Raw genomic sequence first — 14,765 nt, 5'->3', positions numbered from 1 at the left:
TCATACATATATATGAAGAAGATAAAATCTCACATCGACGGTTCGATTTATTTGAGTCTGCATAAGATTATTAAGAATTAAAGAAAAAGTTAACGGAAACATTTTAAGACCATGCACATATGTGAAGAATATACAAATTATAAAATGGTCGCACTTTTTTTTTTCTTTTGTCTTCTGGATTTTGTAATAAATGGTCTACCCACTATAAACCTAAAATTTATAATACATTATCTGTGTAGTGTCCATTGTTTTCGCTGGTGCAGTAGAAGTAAGGATGGTAATGGGTCGGGTAAGAGTCGGGTATGACAATACCATTCTCATCCCCGCTCTCCATCCCTACTCCCTTCCCTGAATCCATCCCTGTTTATTAGGTTTCGGGGAATCCCCGTCCACGTCCCCGTCGGGGGACTATCCCCCATACTCACCCCGAATCCCCAATTTTTTTGCATAAAAAATACAGAAAATTAGGAAAAATTAAGAGAGGGAAGTTAACTTAGGGTTAAACATAAATATTATAATTATTTATTTATTTATTTATTTATTTAAATATAAACATATTTATTTTCGGGTCGGGTTCAGGGATGAGGACGCCAATACCATCCCCTCTCCATACCCGTCGGGGATTTTTCAAGTTCGGGGATCCCCATACCCGATACCCATTTAGCCCCGAAATCTCCCCCCGTTAGGGTCGGAGACCCGCCCCTACGGGAATTTTTGCCATCCTAAGTAGAAGGCCCAAAAACAACACACAAAAAGGAAACCTGCCTGGTTCATAAATATTCCAAGGTTGCTTTGTGACATGAAGAAGTGGTGTAGCCTATGAATTTTATATATTTTTTTAAAGTCTAAACTACAAGGGAAATGAGGGTTTTCTAATAAACACACTACTAAGGTTCCATGACTCCATGGGGTTCGAATATGAGACCACCAGTCTACAAATTAATGCTATTTTTTTCACTAGCCTAGATCTCGATAGATGTTGACTGTGAATTCTTATTATTAGACTTAAAATAATTAGGATTTAAACTGATATGTTTATTCTTCTCTCCTCAAAGAGGAATATATATACTACATACTGAATGAATACTAATAGGAAATATTGTAATAACCCAAACCAAAATATCTAAAAATTAGGATTTCTTTATTCTACCCAAAAGACGATTTTGCCCTCGCATATTTTAATGGGGAAAAATTTGACTTTTTAATCGAGAAATAATTTGGCGATTCCGCTTGCGCCGTTGCGTAGGGCACGACGAAATGAGTCCGTAGACATGGAGTAGACCCGAATCGGAGTTGTAACGAAGAAAATACGATCAAAATAGCGCAAAAGGTAAAATGGTAATTTGGTCAAAAAGTCAGATTTTTATCCCTCTCCTTCTTCTCTCTCCTCATTTCTCTCTCCTCTCTCTCTCTCCTCCCGTTTCGACCCAGCCCCGACCTCCGCTTGCTTTTCACGACGCCACGGCCGCCAGACTTGGAGCCGATCTCCGCCGTTGTACCAAACGAACCACCACTCGACCGCCGTCATTTCCTGACCCTTCGCCGCCGCTGCCGTGGCCGGAACTCGCCGGAAAACGCCATTGTTGCCGGATTTTCAGTTTGAACTTTGAGCTCTTAGTTCTCCTTCAATTCTCCATCAAATTGATCGAGTAAGGCATGGTTTCTCAGCTATTTTTCGTGTTCTAGCTGATAGATGTATGGGTCTCGATCGATTTTAGCTCTAAAGCGTTCGATTTTCGACTTGAAATTTGGCCGAAACTTCGACCGCCGTGATCTACTGTTTCTGGTCACTTTTGGGGGTATGTCCAAGAACAAAAGTGACTCCAAATGGGGTGTTTTACCTAGGGTAGGAGTTTGGAGTCTTGGTTCCGATATTTTTTGGCAACCCAAAATTGCTTTGGACACCCGAATCTTCCCGCGCGTGAGGCGGCGCGTGGGCGAGGGTGGTGGAGTGACTCTGGGAAGTTTTGAGATCCTCGTGTCGTCACGAGCGCGTAGGATTTTGCGGATCTCGATTCGGAGTCCGTTTGAGCCCCGAACGGATTTTCTATGTCGCGCGATCCTTGGGTGCAGTGTCGTCTAATCGTCGGATCGCACTGAATTTTGGATATGTCGGTCTACATGATTTCAGGATCGTGTAGGATTCGACAGATTGCGAATCGGAGTCCCAGATACTCCGAAATCGCGAACCCTGGGGCTAGGGTTTGGATTTTAAGCGATAACGCGATTTCGGCTAATCCGACCGTCCGTTTCGGACCAAATTCGCGGAACATGGTTCCTTCTCTATGAGGAACCTTCAGAGAAGCCCAGATTGGCCATCGGAGATCGTGGACCCCACGGGTCCCGGGTCGGCCGATCTGGCAGCTTATCGCTTAGTTAAGCGTCGGGTCTTCCAAAACAGATCTAAGAGTCTGAAAGGCTAATGTGGGCATAGGAGTAACTTGAAACGAGTGCACGTATTTCTAGGAGCCGGGGGCAGGGTGTTTAATTTAAATTCTTTTTATTCAGCAGTTTATTAATTTATTATTCTTGGATAATCAGGCACCAGAGTCCAGTAACCCGCAGGAGGGACCTTCGAAGGGTCCAGCTAGCTCGGACCAGCAGTGAGTGGACTTTTCTTTCTTAAAAGATTTTATAATTATATTTTCTATTTGATCTTGAATAAGTGTTATAGCATGAATTTTATTGTGAAATATCTTTATTTTTATAAAAATTAGTCAAGCAACAGATTTGAGGTTTTTGAGCCAAAAATAGTAGTTTAGCTCAGATTACCAAAGTACAGAGGGTATCAGTTTTATCAGATAGTTGTTTTAGACCACCCGTACCCAACCTCTATTTAGGTGATTACCCACAGTCGGACCGATGTCTACGGACATCCAGTCTGATTTCAGTTAGTCAGTGCACTTGACTTTGCCTCACGAGTTTCGGGGACGCTCGGACCGTGAGTGCCAGGATTTGCGCTCGGCAGACTTGGTGTCCCGAGACCTGCCAGGATTGCGGCTCGGCTGACTCTGTGTCCCCGAGACCTGCCAGGATTGCGGATCAGGCTGACTACGGTCCCTGTATCTTGCCAGAGCCGCTCGAGTTGACTTGGTGTCATCGAGACCTGCCGGCGGATCAGGCTGACCATAGTCCCCTGATTTCGCCAGTTTGCAGCTCGGGTAGACTGTGTGATGCCCGAGACCTGCCAGGGGAATTGACGGATATTACAAGGGTACAATTAGGTGGTAGTTTCAAAGGATTTGAGTTCTTTTATGCAGTTATAATTTTCAGTCATTTTATACCAGTTTCTTTGATACTCATGCATATGTTATATCTTTATATCTTTGTTTAGTTATACGAGCAATTATATAAATATATTTATCTATGTTATTTGAATGTCTCAAGTTCAACTATGATCTAATCTTAGCTTTTCTATTCCTACTGATTTCAAAACGGGGGTTATTATGTTCTAACTTATTTTTAAGAACCTTAATTTTTGTCCACTCACAACTTTAAACTTATTTTTCGCCCCCAGGCCGTAGAAGAACGAAGGAAACCACTCGGGCCATCTTCCCAGCTTCCGCCCACCACCAAATTGTAGGATTTCATTGTAAATTTTCTTAAAGTTCTGTAAATTTGTAGAAATGCTCTGATATCCAGTTGAGATCTGTTGTTTGAGATATTCTGGCAGTTGGTGTGGTATTTGAGCTTGTTTGACAGGTGGAAGACTTTGGGTTTGGTCAAAATACAGGGGAAATTCTGCCGAATTTTCGGCAGAAGTTTAAAGGAAATTTTAAAAGAATTTTGAAACGAGAAGGGTAAAAAGGTCATTTGTGCTCGACATTCGCCAGGTGTCAGACACGCACAGGATTCGACTCGGATTCCAAAGTGGAAATTGGGTCGGGTCCTGTCAAATATGTACAAAATCTCCTGATTCTACTCAAATTAGATAATTACAATAAAATATAAATTCTATTCCTAATATAAACAAATTATATTCCTAATAGGAACGTTGCGCCAACAATTAGCAGTGACCATCAATGTCTTAATAATAGGTGGGAGAGACCGAAATCTTCTAACTACGAAAGAAAATCTTTCATCTTTGAATGTAAAATACTCTCAAAATATAAGTCAAGTCTATTCATATATATTTTTTCTTTTGGTCAAAGTTTATACATGGCCATGCAAGTAAAATCAGAATTGGATGACTTATCCCTCAATCGTAAGTTAACCATTCTACAAGCTAGAGAGATTTATGGGTTTTAATTGATTTATCACACAAACGAGTCTAGGGGCCCATATTATATTCAACAAGATCATCAAAGTCATTAACCCAATACATCAGTTTTGCGTACAACACGGGATCACTAATAACATGTCACTCTCTCATAAGAAATTGTTAAGACAACTAGATCACTAATTAAAAAGAAATGCAATATCTTAACACGATTGAGTTCAACCCTCATCTGAATATATTCGAATAGAACAAATAGGGGTTTAGGGTTAACAGAGACATTTCAACTACCATAAAAATATTTAGATTGAATAACGTGAATCAGCCAAGTGATGGTCGAATAATTGCATAAGGATTACCTTTAATCCCAAATGCATCGGTCCATGAATAAAAATACTTGTAAAAACAGCGCATGGACCTCACCGTTCATATCTGTTTAGGTTTTTCATCAGTTGGCAATATACAAAAACTTAGAGAGTACGCTACTATTAAAATTAATATCTGAATTATTTTGCTGCATGTTCCAATCGTAAATAATATAGAAGAAAAAATATATATAGTAAGAAATTAGTTTTCATTTTTTTAGGATATTTCCTATTGAGGGAGACCATAACATACTAACACTGCACGGATGCTAGGACTTGAACCAGAACCTTTCCTAAGAAAGCAATTACTCTAAACTACTACACTAGTTGGTCATTTGTTTTTTTAATTTTAAATGAGTAGATGGGAAGGAAAATTTGAATATTCGACTTCAATGTTGACTCAAGATAAATCATATACCTAATAATTGAAACACCAGTTACCAGGTTAAAAAAAAATTTCCAACATTCTCATCACATATTTCAAAACGGATTCGATAGTTTTGATTGTTGTTGAAGAAAAGGTTAATGTCTGTAAGTAGCAGAACAACCAGCTCCGTCTGCTCGGAATAAATAATTTTACACCCCAGTGAAGAAAGGTTGGTTCTCCAATTTAATTATGTGGGGGGAACAACAGAATAAAGAATGAGACGGAACACAGTCATAATAATACGTAGTTTTATAAAGCTTATGCAACATACCCCTCCTCCTTAGGTCCGCAGCAAAGTTGACGTTTAAGGAGGGAAAAAAATGTACCAAGAACATGGCCAAGTTGTTAGTAATCCAATATTTTTGGTCACCACTTAAACAGTTAAGTCTCAAGGACCGACTCCAGTTTCGAACCTACGGGGCGGATTAAGGCTTCAAAATTTCCTGAAATATTGCCAAAAAAGTCTCAAGGGTAGGGTGGGTCTTCTGCTGCCCCAAAAACAAACGTATGGCCTTCTGGGTTTGATGAGATTCCAATTTAATGCGTAAGTATGGGTTTGGTTGGCCAGGAAATAGCCTGGTATCTTTCTAGCTTTTGAAGTCATTGAAAAAGAAAGCAATATCCGTCAAAAGGGTAATTGCCTAATCATTAAATAAGATTATTGCAAAACATGTTTCCATCACCATATTTTCATTATTGATAATCTAATGGACCCTCTTAATTATTCATTTATAAATTAATATCCCACACAATGCTCACGCATTTTTACAGGCGGCTATCTTCTTTGTTTTTTATTTTAATTCAGCATTTGACTCTTACCAAAAAGTCTCGTATTGAATGCTTCAAAGCCAGACGCCTAGAGAGTAAGCACTACACTATAGAAGCCTGCAACAATTCTTTGTATTAGCGTGTGTCGTTATAACCTTCGGTTATTTCGCCATGAAAGTTCCTTTTGAGCTATATTTCTTCAACCTTACTTCTTCCCCCATGCAACTCCTCTGACGACGATGAGTAGAATGGACAGCCGCCTACTTAGCCTTGCCAAATTTCATATCTTCTGTACTCTATCACTAGCTGCAATCATCTTCATCATCTATGCCGATAGCATCATCTATAATGACTCCGAAAAATCGGTTGAGTTGAATGATAAAGCTCCTTCTCCAGTGCTGCTGCAGACTCATAGTTCTGCAGGCCATTTGATCAAGTCTGATATAAATCGCATAGCTCTGCATTCCATGCAGGAAGAGACCCTTGAGGTTGGTAGAGAAATTTCAAGTCCTCTTGTTCCTCCTTTCAATGCCACAGAAGAGGAAAGAATCGCTTGGTTTCGGAGCAAGCTACCCAAATTTGAGATTTTCAAATCAGACAAGTTTGCAAGGCAATTCCACGGTCGTGTTCTGGAATTCTTTAACAAGAAGTGTGAGGGGAAGTTCTTTATGACATGGATTTCACCGGTGAGGTCCTTTGGAAGCAGAGAGTTTTTGTCCATGGAGAGTCTTTTCAGAGCCCACCCTCATGGATGCTTGATGATTCTCTCGAGAACTATGGACTCCCGACGTGGTTACAGAATTCTGAAACCGCTGCAGGATCGCGGGTTCAAGGTTCATGCAGTGACACCAGACTTATCATTTCTGTTCAAGAACACCCCAGCTGAAGCCTGGTTTGCTGAAATGAAGGGAGGCAAAAAAGACCCTGGTGGGATCCCATTAGCCCAGAATCTGTCTAATTTGATGAGGCTTGCAATTCTATACAAGTATGGAGGTGTTTACTTAGACATGGATTTCATAGTTTTGAATTCATTCTTGGGGTTGAGAAACTCAATCGGTGCACAAAGTTTGGATGTGGCATCTAAAAACTGGACCAGGTTAAATAATGCAGTTCTGGTGTTTGATATGAATCATCCCCTTCTGTACAAATTCATGGAGGAATTTGCCTTCACTTTTGATGGGAATAAATGGGGGCACAATGGTCCCTATCTGGTGTCCAGAGTGGTCCGGAGGGTGCAAAACCGACCAGGTTACAACTTTACAATTCTACCCCCCATCGCCTTTTACCCCGTCGATTGGAATAGGATTGGGGGACTGTTTAAGAAGCCAGGAAGCCAAGCTCATTCTCGATGGGTAAAAGCAAAGCTGCTTCAGCTCAGCGGGGAGACTTATGGGGTACACTTGTGGAACAAGCAAAGTAGCCGAGTCGCGATCGAAGAAGGAAGCATTATGCAGAGATTAATCTCCGATCATTGTGTCATTTGCAGTGACATATACAGTTCTGAAAGAATTTTCTCAAACGAATAAATGGTGAAGCATCTTCAACCAACCAACTCTGGCGAAGCCGCAGACTGGAAATCGATACAAGCCTCCTATTTGTTAGTATACTCTGTTGCAGGAATTAGCTACGATTCAAGAGCTATGGAATTCCCTCTCTTTTTTTCTTTTTCTTTTTTTCTTTCTTTTTTTCCATTCATATAAAGTTCAATGTCTTTTTTACTTTCATTTTGAATCTTTTGCCCCAGTTTAAGTAAGATCATCATTTCATTGTAAATCCAAGATTCTGTAAACGAGTTGTAGCAGACATTCCCTGTCTCAATATGTTAATAGAAGCTAACCCTTTTTTATTTTTTGATATAAATAAACAAATGAGGTTTTCCTGTATTACAAGTCTGCAGACAAATACTAATATTTTCTTCCACAAAAAGCAATCCTAAGCCGCCTCAATCTTAATCTCAATCTAAATCCTCTGCATCTCCATAACCCAAACCCGGGCAATCTCCTAAATGACTTTTTCCTAGTCAGCTTGCGGTTGCCAATTCTTACCTCTGTATTCCGGAAGCCACGCTCTCCATCCCGGAAGCTACCATCTGAAGGAAACTTACTTGGTCCATCAATCCTAGATTCATTTATTGGTCCAAACTGCTTGATGGATTGCCATGGATCATGCATTTCATTTTCATTGTCTGTATCACTGCCCCATAGAAGAATAGGCTTAATTATGGATGAGCCACTGAAATCCTCAAAATGGTTCGCCAAACTTGTATGCTCCATGTCAAATAATCTCCTCAACGATGTGTTTCCTACTTTCATCAAACCTAACAAACTGCTACTTTTTTGAGCTGAAGAAAACGAGGAACAAGAAGCAGCTGAGGAAGAGGAGGAAGAAGACGAAGATGAAGACCGATAAAGAGATTTCTGATACTCTATAATCCGCCTTATCCTTTCTTTTTGAACTTCTGGATCAACAAGGCAACTGCTATCATCATCCTTCTCTTCGGTTATTTCCGATGAATTCATCATAGTCCTAAAGGTCTAGGGTATTGGGAGCCGATAAAGGAGTAGACAAGATGCAGGTTTATGAAGAAGAAGCAGAATAGTGAAAGAAAACACCAGCGGAAGGGACTAAGGCGGCAATAAATCCCTATAAACTATAACGAATGCTGAAAGCCGGCGATATGAAAGCATTTGTTTTTCCTACCATGTGTTTCCAGGAAGGTTTTGTGTCAAAAAAGACAAGACAGGAACAAAATAGTCTAGCTAGATTTTAAACAATTAAATAAACAAGTGAAGTGAAACACAAAGCATATCTGGGAAACTGTCCTTCCAAACTACAAAAAATAAACACATATGGAAATTGAAGTTTAAAGCTTAATTGAATTCACTAATACCAAGCAAGACCAAGAAAAGTATTGATCAAAGACTCATCAAATAAAGCAATTCGAGGTACATAAATTACAATTATAAATAAAAATCATAGAGACTGGGCTCAACTAGCTAAGACAGAGACTCATCAATTTCAACCTTGACAACTGTATCGTCTTCAAACTTATCTTTCTTAGGGGGAGCCACAGGCACCGGAACCCTAGGTGGACCTCTTCCCTTGTTCTTGTTCCGAGGCCTAGCCTAAAGTTCAAATTTTTATTTTTCACAAAATATTCAAAATTCAGAAAAACAAATACAAAATCATAAAATTTTATGAAATTCATGAGCAAAAGGTGATGAGGAAACGGTCAAAATCAGAAATTTGACTTACATTGCCATAAGAGTGATTGAAACGCTTTCCTCTTTCGGTTTTCTTATCGCCCCTACCGCAGTACACTGAAGAAGCAGAAAGCAAAAATCAGGGAAAATAAGAGAGAGAGAGAGAGAGAGAGAGAGAGAGAGAGAGAGGAGTTTGGAATTAAGGTGTACCTGAAGGGACTGATGGAGTGGTAGCTGTGGAGACTGGGAGCGAAGCTGTGGAGGAGGGGAGAGAAATGGATAGGGTTTCAGACTGAGAAAACGAAATGCGAGAGCTGAAAGTGAGCGTTTGAGTGGGGATTGGAAGAGCTCCGAGTATCAGTGACGCCATGGTTGAAGCTTGACGCTTGAGAGAAGCGGATAAGGTTTTCGAGGGAAAGTGTTGTGTTTTAGGAGATGGCTCCTGTTTTAGAGACCGTTGGGTTGGGTCTCGCTTGTAATAGTCCTGGGCTGGCTTTTCAGAGGGCCCAAATTGGGGTTCATCCACAAGGCTCAAGCTCACAATTAGGTTGGGTCTTCAATTAACTGAGAGAGAAAATTGGTTTGGTCTTCCAAGTTCCAACCAATAAAATTAGAATCATATGTATCTAGAGATTTTATAGGCATAATGAGAAATTTTGTGATTGTTTTCAAAATGTGGTGGGTGTGCTAATCAAAACCTTAGGTGCATTTACAAATCCTTAAAATATTCTCTCATACGTATACATGTAAGTGATTCTCTTCTACGTGATGAAACTACAATGTTAAACCAATGTTGAAAGATATTTCAAGTTTAAATGCCTCATTTCTCGTTAATAAAACAAAAATACAAAGCTATTTGATTGGTGAGAGAAATGATGAAATTTCTCACTCACAAATATTATTATAGGAGTTCATTTCCTGATGAGAATGCCCTTCTTTAATATTATTGTTGGATATAAACAAGCTGAAATAAGTAGCTAGAAATGTGGCCTATTCTTATATTGACCTCTAAATTGATACAAGGATGTAATTGGTATTTACGTCCAGATATTTAAAGATTGATTCATCATTGAAACAAACATTTTTATACCAAATTTAGAATACACTAGATGCCAAAAAATTTGCCAAATTAAGGACCAGCACTGTACGAAGTGTAGACCAGTAACATGCAGTGGTAAATCCTTGTATATGTACTGCCATCAGAAACCTCCTATTTCAATTTCCGCTACTATTATGTATATGTAAGGCCGTACTTGGCCAGACCGTACAATGTGCCTCATCTAGAACAACGCTTTCTCCAAAAAAATAATCACCCTATCCTACTCTTTTGAAGGTGAAAAGAATGTCTCAGAAAGTGTTTGATTACAGGCTACTTAGGCGCACCCCAAAATATCCCATCTTCTCCACCATCTCATTTGCTATCATATTCTTCATCATCTATGCAGACAACACTGTCTTTAACCTTCCCATGCATCCTGTTGACCTGAGAATCCATGAATTTTTTCAAGATCACAACACTCGATTACCTCGACAGAAAACTGAATCAACCTTGACTGCTGAGAGCATGCCACAGCTTTCCATGCAGGAAAATATAGATGAAGTTGCAGAGGAAGTTCCTGATCCTTTGGTTCCTCCAGAAAAGGTCACAAAAGGGGAAGCTCCCGGAACTGCAGATACTCAACTCAAACAATTTAACAGAGCAGTTTCATGGTCGAGTACTTGAGTTCCTCAACCATGGATGCAGTGTTCAGTTCTACATGATATGGTTTTCACCCTAAACCAAGTTTGGCAAAAGAGAATTCGTGGCCATGGACAGTCTCTTTAAATTCAATCCTAAAGGGTGCTTGATGATCCTATCAAAAAGCATGGATTCAGGAAGTGGATACAGAATCCTAAAGCCGCTTCTCGATCGAGGATTCAAAGTAATAGCATTAACACCAGACCTGCCCTCTCTAGTCAAGAACACCCCAGGTGAAACTTGGCTTCAAGAATTATGACTAGTCTCAGACAACTGTGTCATTTTCCCTGATATGTATACTTCTTAAGGAAATTTTTGCGCCATAAGATGGTGAAGGTGAAGCATATATTCTTAGGCATTTGACTCACCTAGTCACATCACGTGTAGCAGAACCCACTATCTCTGTAGTAGATGTTCATAGTTCCATTACAGAGAGGGTCGCGGGTGTGTGGGCGAGGGGTCGTCGCGGCCTGGTGGTGGTGGTCGACTCGTGGTGAAAGAGAAGGAAGCAACAGCTTGAGGTTTCTAAAGTCAAAAACAAAACAAAAAAACCCGCCCAGGCTTCCAGACCTGCCTAGAACCGCGTAGACCCGCCTAGGCCGATTTTTCGAATCTGAAGCAAAAGAAAAGAATTCATAGCTATTTGAATCTCCCAACTTGAAGCAGATTCTTGTCATCCCATACTATCAGTTTTCGGATTGAAAAATCTTACATCTTTGCAAGCATCAACACTTGAAAGTACTCCAGCCTCCCTAAGTAGACCAGTAACAAAGGTCCAAGCTTTACCTACACACAGCTTGCCTGGATGGTCCCTGATAAATAAACAACGGTGATTTGAGCATAACCCATCACCATAAAAACATCCAACTTCAAGCTCAATCCCAGAAACATAAAACTTTTGAAGTGCAAAAATTGAATCCCCATGTTACCTTCATTTAAAGAGCAAGAGAGAGCAAGAAACGGGGGTGAGAATTTACATTTTATGTGTCTGAAATGGTTAATGGGTAGTAGCTGCTGAGACTGAGAACAAAACAGTGGAAGAGAGGATCCAAGTGGCAAACGAAATGCGAGCTTAAGATAAACCGTGTTAGTTTGAGAGCAAAGCGTTTTAGAGACCGTTTGGTGGGCTTTCGGCTTGTATTATTAACTCTGAAGGCCCAAAACGATGGGCTTCATTCACAAGCCTCAAGCCCAACAAACAAACAAAAAAAAAAGTATAAAAATATAAATTATAAAGGGCAGTTTTGTAATTTAAAATGGTTCTCTAAAATTCTTAATATTCTCATAAAATTCAATGAATGCTAATGAAAAATTCTTACGTGTATCCAGAGATTTAATCACTGTTCTAATCAACGGGATCTAACCTAGTAATCTAGTTATGAGATTCTTACGTGTATCCAGAGATTTAATCACTGTTCTAATCAACGGGATTTAACCTAGTAATCTAATCAAATCCTCGATGCATTTTAGAAACCCTAAAATTGCTCATGTTTTATAGGAGCAATGATGTTGTTGGAAATGACAATATTGGAGGTCCACTTGAATGCGAGAGTTGATTTCTACCTGTAGGTGAGCCAACAAAGCTATTTGGTTCGTATGATGAACATGTCCCTCTCTTTGATAATTATTGTTTGATTGATCCAATGATGTAAGAGGTATAAATAATCAACAAGCTGTAATAAGTAGCTATTAAATCTGCCCTTTTCATATATTAACCCCTTAATTGATTCAAGGATGTAATTTGTATTTATGTTTGTCATAATGGACATGAAAGCTCGATCCATTAAGATTGTTTTGAACATTAAAGCAATCAAAAACACTCATAACATTTGCTAAATATTTAGTCCTCATAATTGCAATACTTGCCACATACATTCACGTCTAATTCTTGCAAAGATGATTCAAATCAGAGCCATGTTTAAATCATTTCAAGCTCGTCCACACCATTGCTTTAAGTCATACGCTAAATAGAAACTTATAAATACCACTTGGCTTTATCACCATGGCTCCTCATCAAGATCAATGCCTTCTCCAAAAGAATCCTCTCCCAATTCTACACTCATGACAGTCAAAAGAATGTCTCACAAAGTGTTGGATCACAGCCACTTTAGCCGCACCACGAAATCCTCCCTCTTCTCCACCATCTCATTTGCTGTCATCTTCTTCATCATCTATGCAGACATCTTTGTCTCCAACCTTCCCATGCAAACAATTGACTTGAGAAATCATGAAGTTCTTGACCATAATCATGACCAGACTCAGGTGCCTCAAGAGCAAATTGAGTCAACCTTCATAACTGATCAGAGCAAGCCACAGCTTTCAATTCAAGCAAAGATTGAGGAACTTGAAGATGAAATTCGTGATCCTCTGGTTCCTCCAGAAAATGTCACAAGAGAGGAAAGACTTGTGTGGTTCCGACGAAAACTGCCAGAGCTAGAGATACTCAAGTCAAACAACTTGTCACAGCAGTTCCATGGTCGAGTGCTCGAGTTCCTCAACAATGGATGCAGCCTTCAATTCTACATGGTATGGCTTTCACCAGCAAAGTCATTTGGGGAAAGAGATTTCTTGACCATGGACACCCTCTTCAAATCCCACCCTCAAGGATGCTTGATGATCATATCAAACTCCATGGACTCAGCAAGAGGGTACAGAATCCTGAAGCCTTTACTTGACAGAGGGTTCAAAATACTTGCAATCGCACCAGACTTGCCCTTTCTTGTCAAGAACACACCAGCTGAGTCTTGGCTTGAAGAATTAAAGAGTGGCAGGACAGACCCAGGTTACATCCCATTATCTCAAAACCTAGCCAATCTGATTAGGCTTGCAATGCTATACAAATATGGGGGTATCTACTTGGACACAGACTTGATAATTCTGAAGGATTTATCTGGGTTAAGGAATGCAATTGGAGCACAAAGTTTGGATTCAGAGTCCAAAATCTGGAACAGACTAAATGGTGCAGTGATGATCTTTGACATAAACCATCCAATTCTGTTAGAATTCTTAGAAGAATTTGCTACAACTTTTAATGGGAACAAATGGGGTCACAATGGACCTTACTTGGTCTCCAGAGTAATCGCTAGACTAGAAGGGAGTGGAAGGTCACTGGATTATAACCTTACAATATTGCCTCCTGAGGCATTCTATCCATTGGACTGGATTAGGATACACAGGATCTTCAGGAAGCCCGAGAGGGAATCGGAGTCAAGAGCGGTGGAAATGACACTAAATGAGCTAAATGCAAGGGAGACTTACGTTGTGCACCTATGGAACAAACGAAGTAGACAGTTGGCCATTGGAGAGGGAAGTGTCATGGCGAGATTGATCTCAGAGCACTGTGTCATTTGCCAGGACCTATATGTTTCTTAAAGAAAACTTATATGCTGTAATATGGTGAAGGAGAAGCTACTTCAAGCAAAGTGACTCATATGTGGCAAAGCCTCTGCAGAACTCAGAAAAGAATAGGAGCTCTTTGTTCAGAAGTAAAATTAAATTGGTAGTCTTTGATGCTTGAATAAGTCCCAAGGCTAGGGAAGTTTTTGTTTAATGCATTGCCAAGCATTTTTTATTTTCTATCTTTTTGGTTTGAGATATTCTATTTCTCTAGTTTCAAATGTAAAAAGATCACGACTTTATATATGTAATTTTAAATATTCTCAAAAGTATGGTAAATCTGTTATGGGTATTTCTGTTTCGATGAGTGTTCAAATTTAGTAGAAAAGCTCTCTGCATTTTAAAGAGAAGCAAACCAACCAATCAATCCTATTGCTTTAATCACTTCACTTCAGCACAAACTTTTTGCACAAAAACTTTCTGATGCCATCAAGTCCTTTTTCTAGTGATCCATTTCTGGATCCACAAAATAACACATAAATTCTGGATCCACTGCGTTTCAGTTGGTGATTTGTTGTTGTGGAATCTAAATTTGGGAGGTAGAATTTGTGCAAAAGATGAAGCAAATGATGGTTTTTTGTGTCAGGCTCTTCTTTTGTTGACTTTTGGTTCATTTCAAAGAACTTAAGAGCAAGGCTAGTGACAGAGTTTG

The 14,765-nt window shown here is 39.7% G+C and overlaps 4 protein-coding genes across 4 annotated transcripts; 2 read left to right on the top strand and 2 right to left on the bottom strand.

Moving 5' to 3' along the window:
- The first annotated feature begins 5,911 nt into the window (after positions 1-5,911).
- On the top strand, positions 5,912-7,569 carry LOC117633120 (lactosylceramide 4-alpha-galactosyltransferase-like). The gene has a single exon (XM_034366807.1). The coding sequence runs from the start codon at positions 6,016-6,018 to the stop codon at positions 7,300-7,302; it is 1,287 nt and encodes a 428-aa protein (XP_034222698.1). The 5' UTR covers positions 5,912-6,015; the 3' UTR covers positions 7,303-7,569.
- A 29-nt stretch (positions 7,570-7,598) lies between these two features.
- LOC117633121 lies at positions 7,599-8,652 on the bottom strand. The gene has a single exon (XM_034366808.1). The coding sequence runs from the start codon at positions 8,296-8,298 to the stop codon at positions 7,681-7,683; it is 618 nt and encodes a 205-aa protein (XP_034222699.1). The 5' UTR covers positions 8,299-8,652; the 3' UTR covers positions 7,599-7,680.
- On the bottom strand, positions 8,608-9,429 carry LOC117633122 (30S ribosomal protein S31, chloroplastic). Its single transcript, XM_034366809.1, has 3 exons — positions 9,190-9,429; positions 9,032-9,096; positions 8,608-8,901 (listed from the first exon to the last, which is right to left on the bottom strand). Exons 1-3 carry the CDS (start codon positions 9,347-9,349, stop codon positions 8,773-8,775), a joined length of 354 nt encoding a protein of 117 aa, XP_034222700.1. The 5' UTR covers positions 9,350-9,429; the 3' UTR covers positions 8,608-8,772.
- A 3,349-nt stretch (positions 9,430-12,778) lies between these two features.
- LOC117630533 (lactosylceramide 4-alpha-galactosyltransferase-like) lies at positions 12,779-14,089 on the top strand. The gene has a single exon (XM_034363241.1). The coding sequence runs from the start codon at positions 12,779-12,781 to the stop codon at positions 14,087-14,089; it is 1,311 nt and encodes a 436-aa protein (XP_034219132.1).
- Positions 14,090-14,765: the final 676 nt, after the last annotated feature.

Source organism: Prunus dulcis, chromosome 6, assembly GCF_902201215.1.
Source record: "Prunus dulcis chromosome 6, ALMONDv2, whole genome shotgun sequence".
NCBI classification, from domain to species: domain Eukaryota; kingdom Viridiplantae; phylum Streptophyta; class Magnoliopsida; order Rosales; family Rosaceae; genus Prunus; species Prunus dulcis.
Note: the sequence above shows the minus strand (reverse complement) of the source record. Positions and strands in the feature narration are given on the sequence as shown.

Bases quoted from the DNA above. Each gene is read 5' to 3' on its own strand.
- LOC117633120 (XM_034366807.1), top strand. From the start codon at position 6,016: ATGAGTAGAATGGACAGCCGCCTACTTAGCCTTGCCAAATTTCATATC.
- LOC117633121 (XM_034366808.1), bottom strand. From the start codon at position 8,298: ATGATGAATTCATCGGAAATAACCGAAGAGAAGGATGATGATAGCAGT.
- LOC117633122 (XM_034366809.1), bottom strand. From the start codon at position 9,349: ATGGCGTCACTGATACTCGGAGCTCTTCCAATCCCCACTCAAACGCTC. The intron at 9,097-9,189 runs GTACACCTTAAT...CTGCTTCTTCAG, and splicing joins CACTCCATCAGTCCCTTCAG to TGTACTGCGGTAGGGGCGAT. The intron at 8,902-9,031 runs GTAAGTCAAATT...TTTGAACTTTAG, and splicing joins TCAATCACTCTTATGGCAAT to GCTAGGCCTCGGAACAAGAA.
- LOC117630533 (XM_034363241.1), top strand. From the start codon at position 12,779: ATGACAGTCAAAAGAATGTCTCACAAAGTGTTGGATCACAGCCACTTT.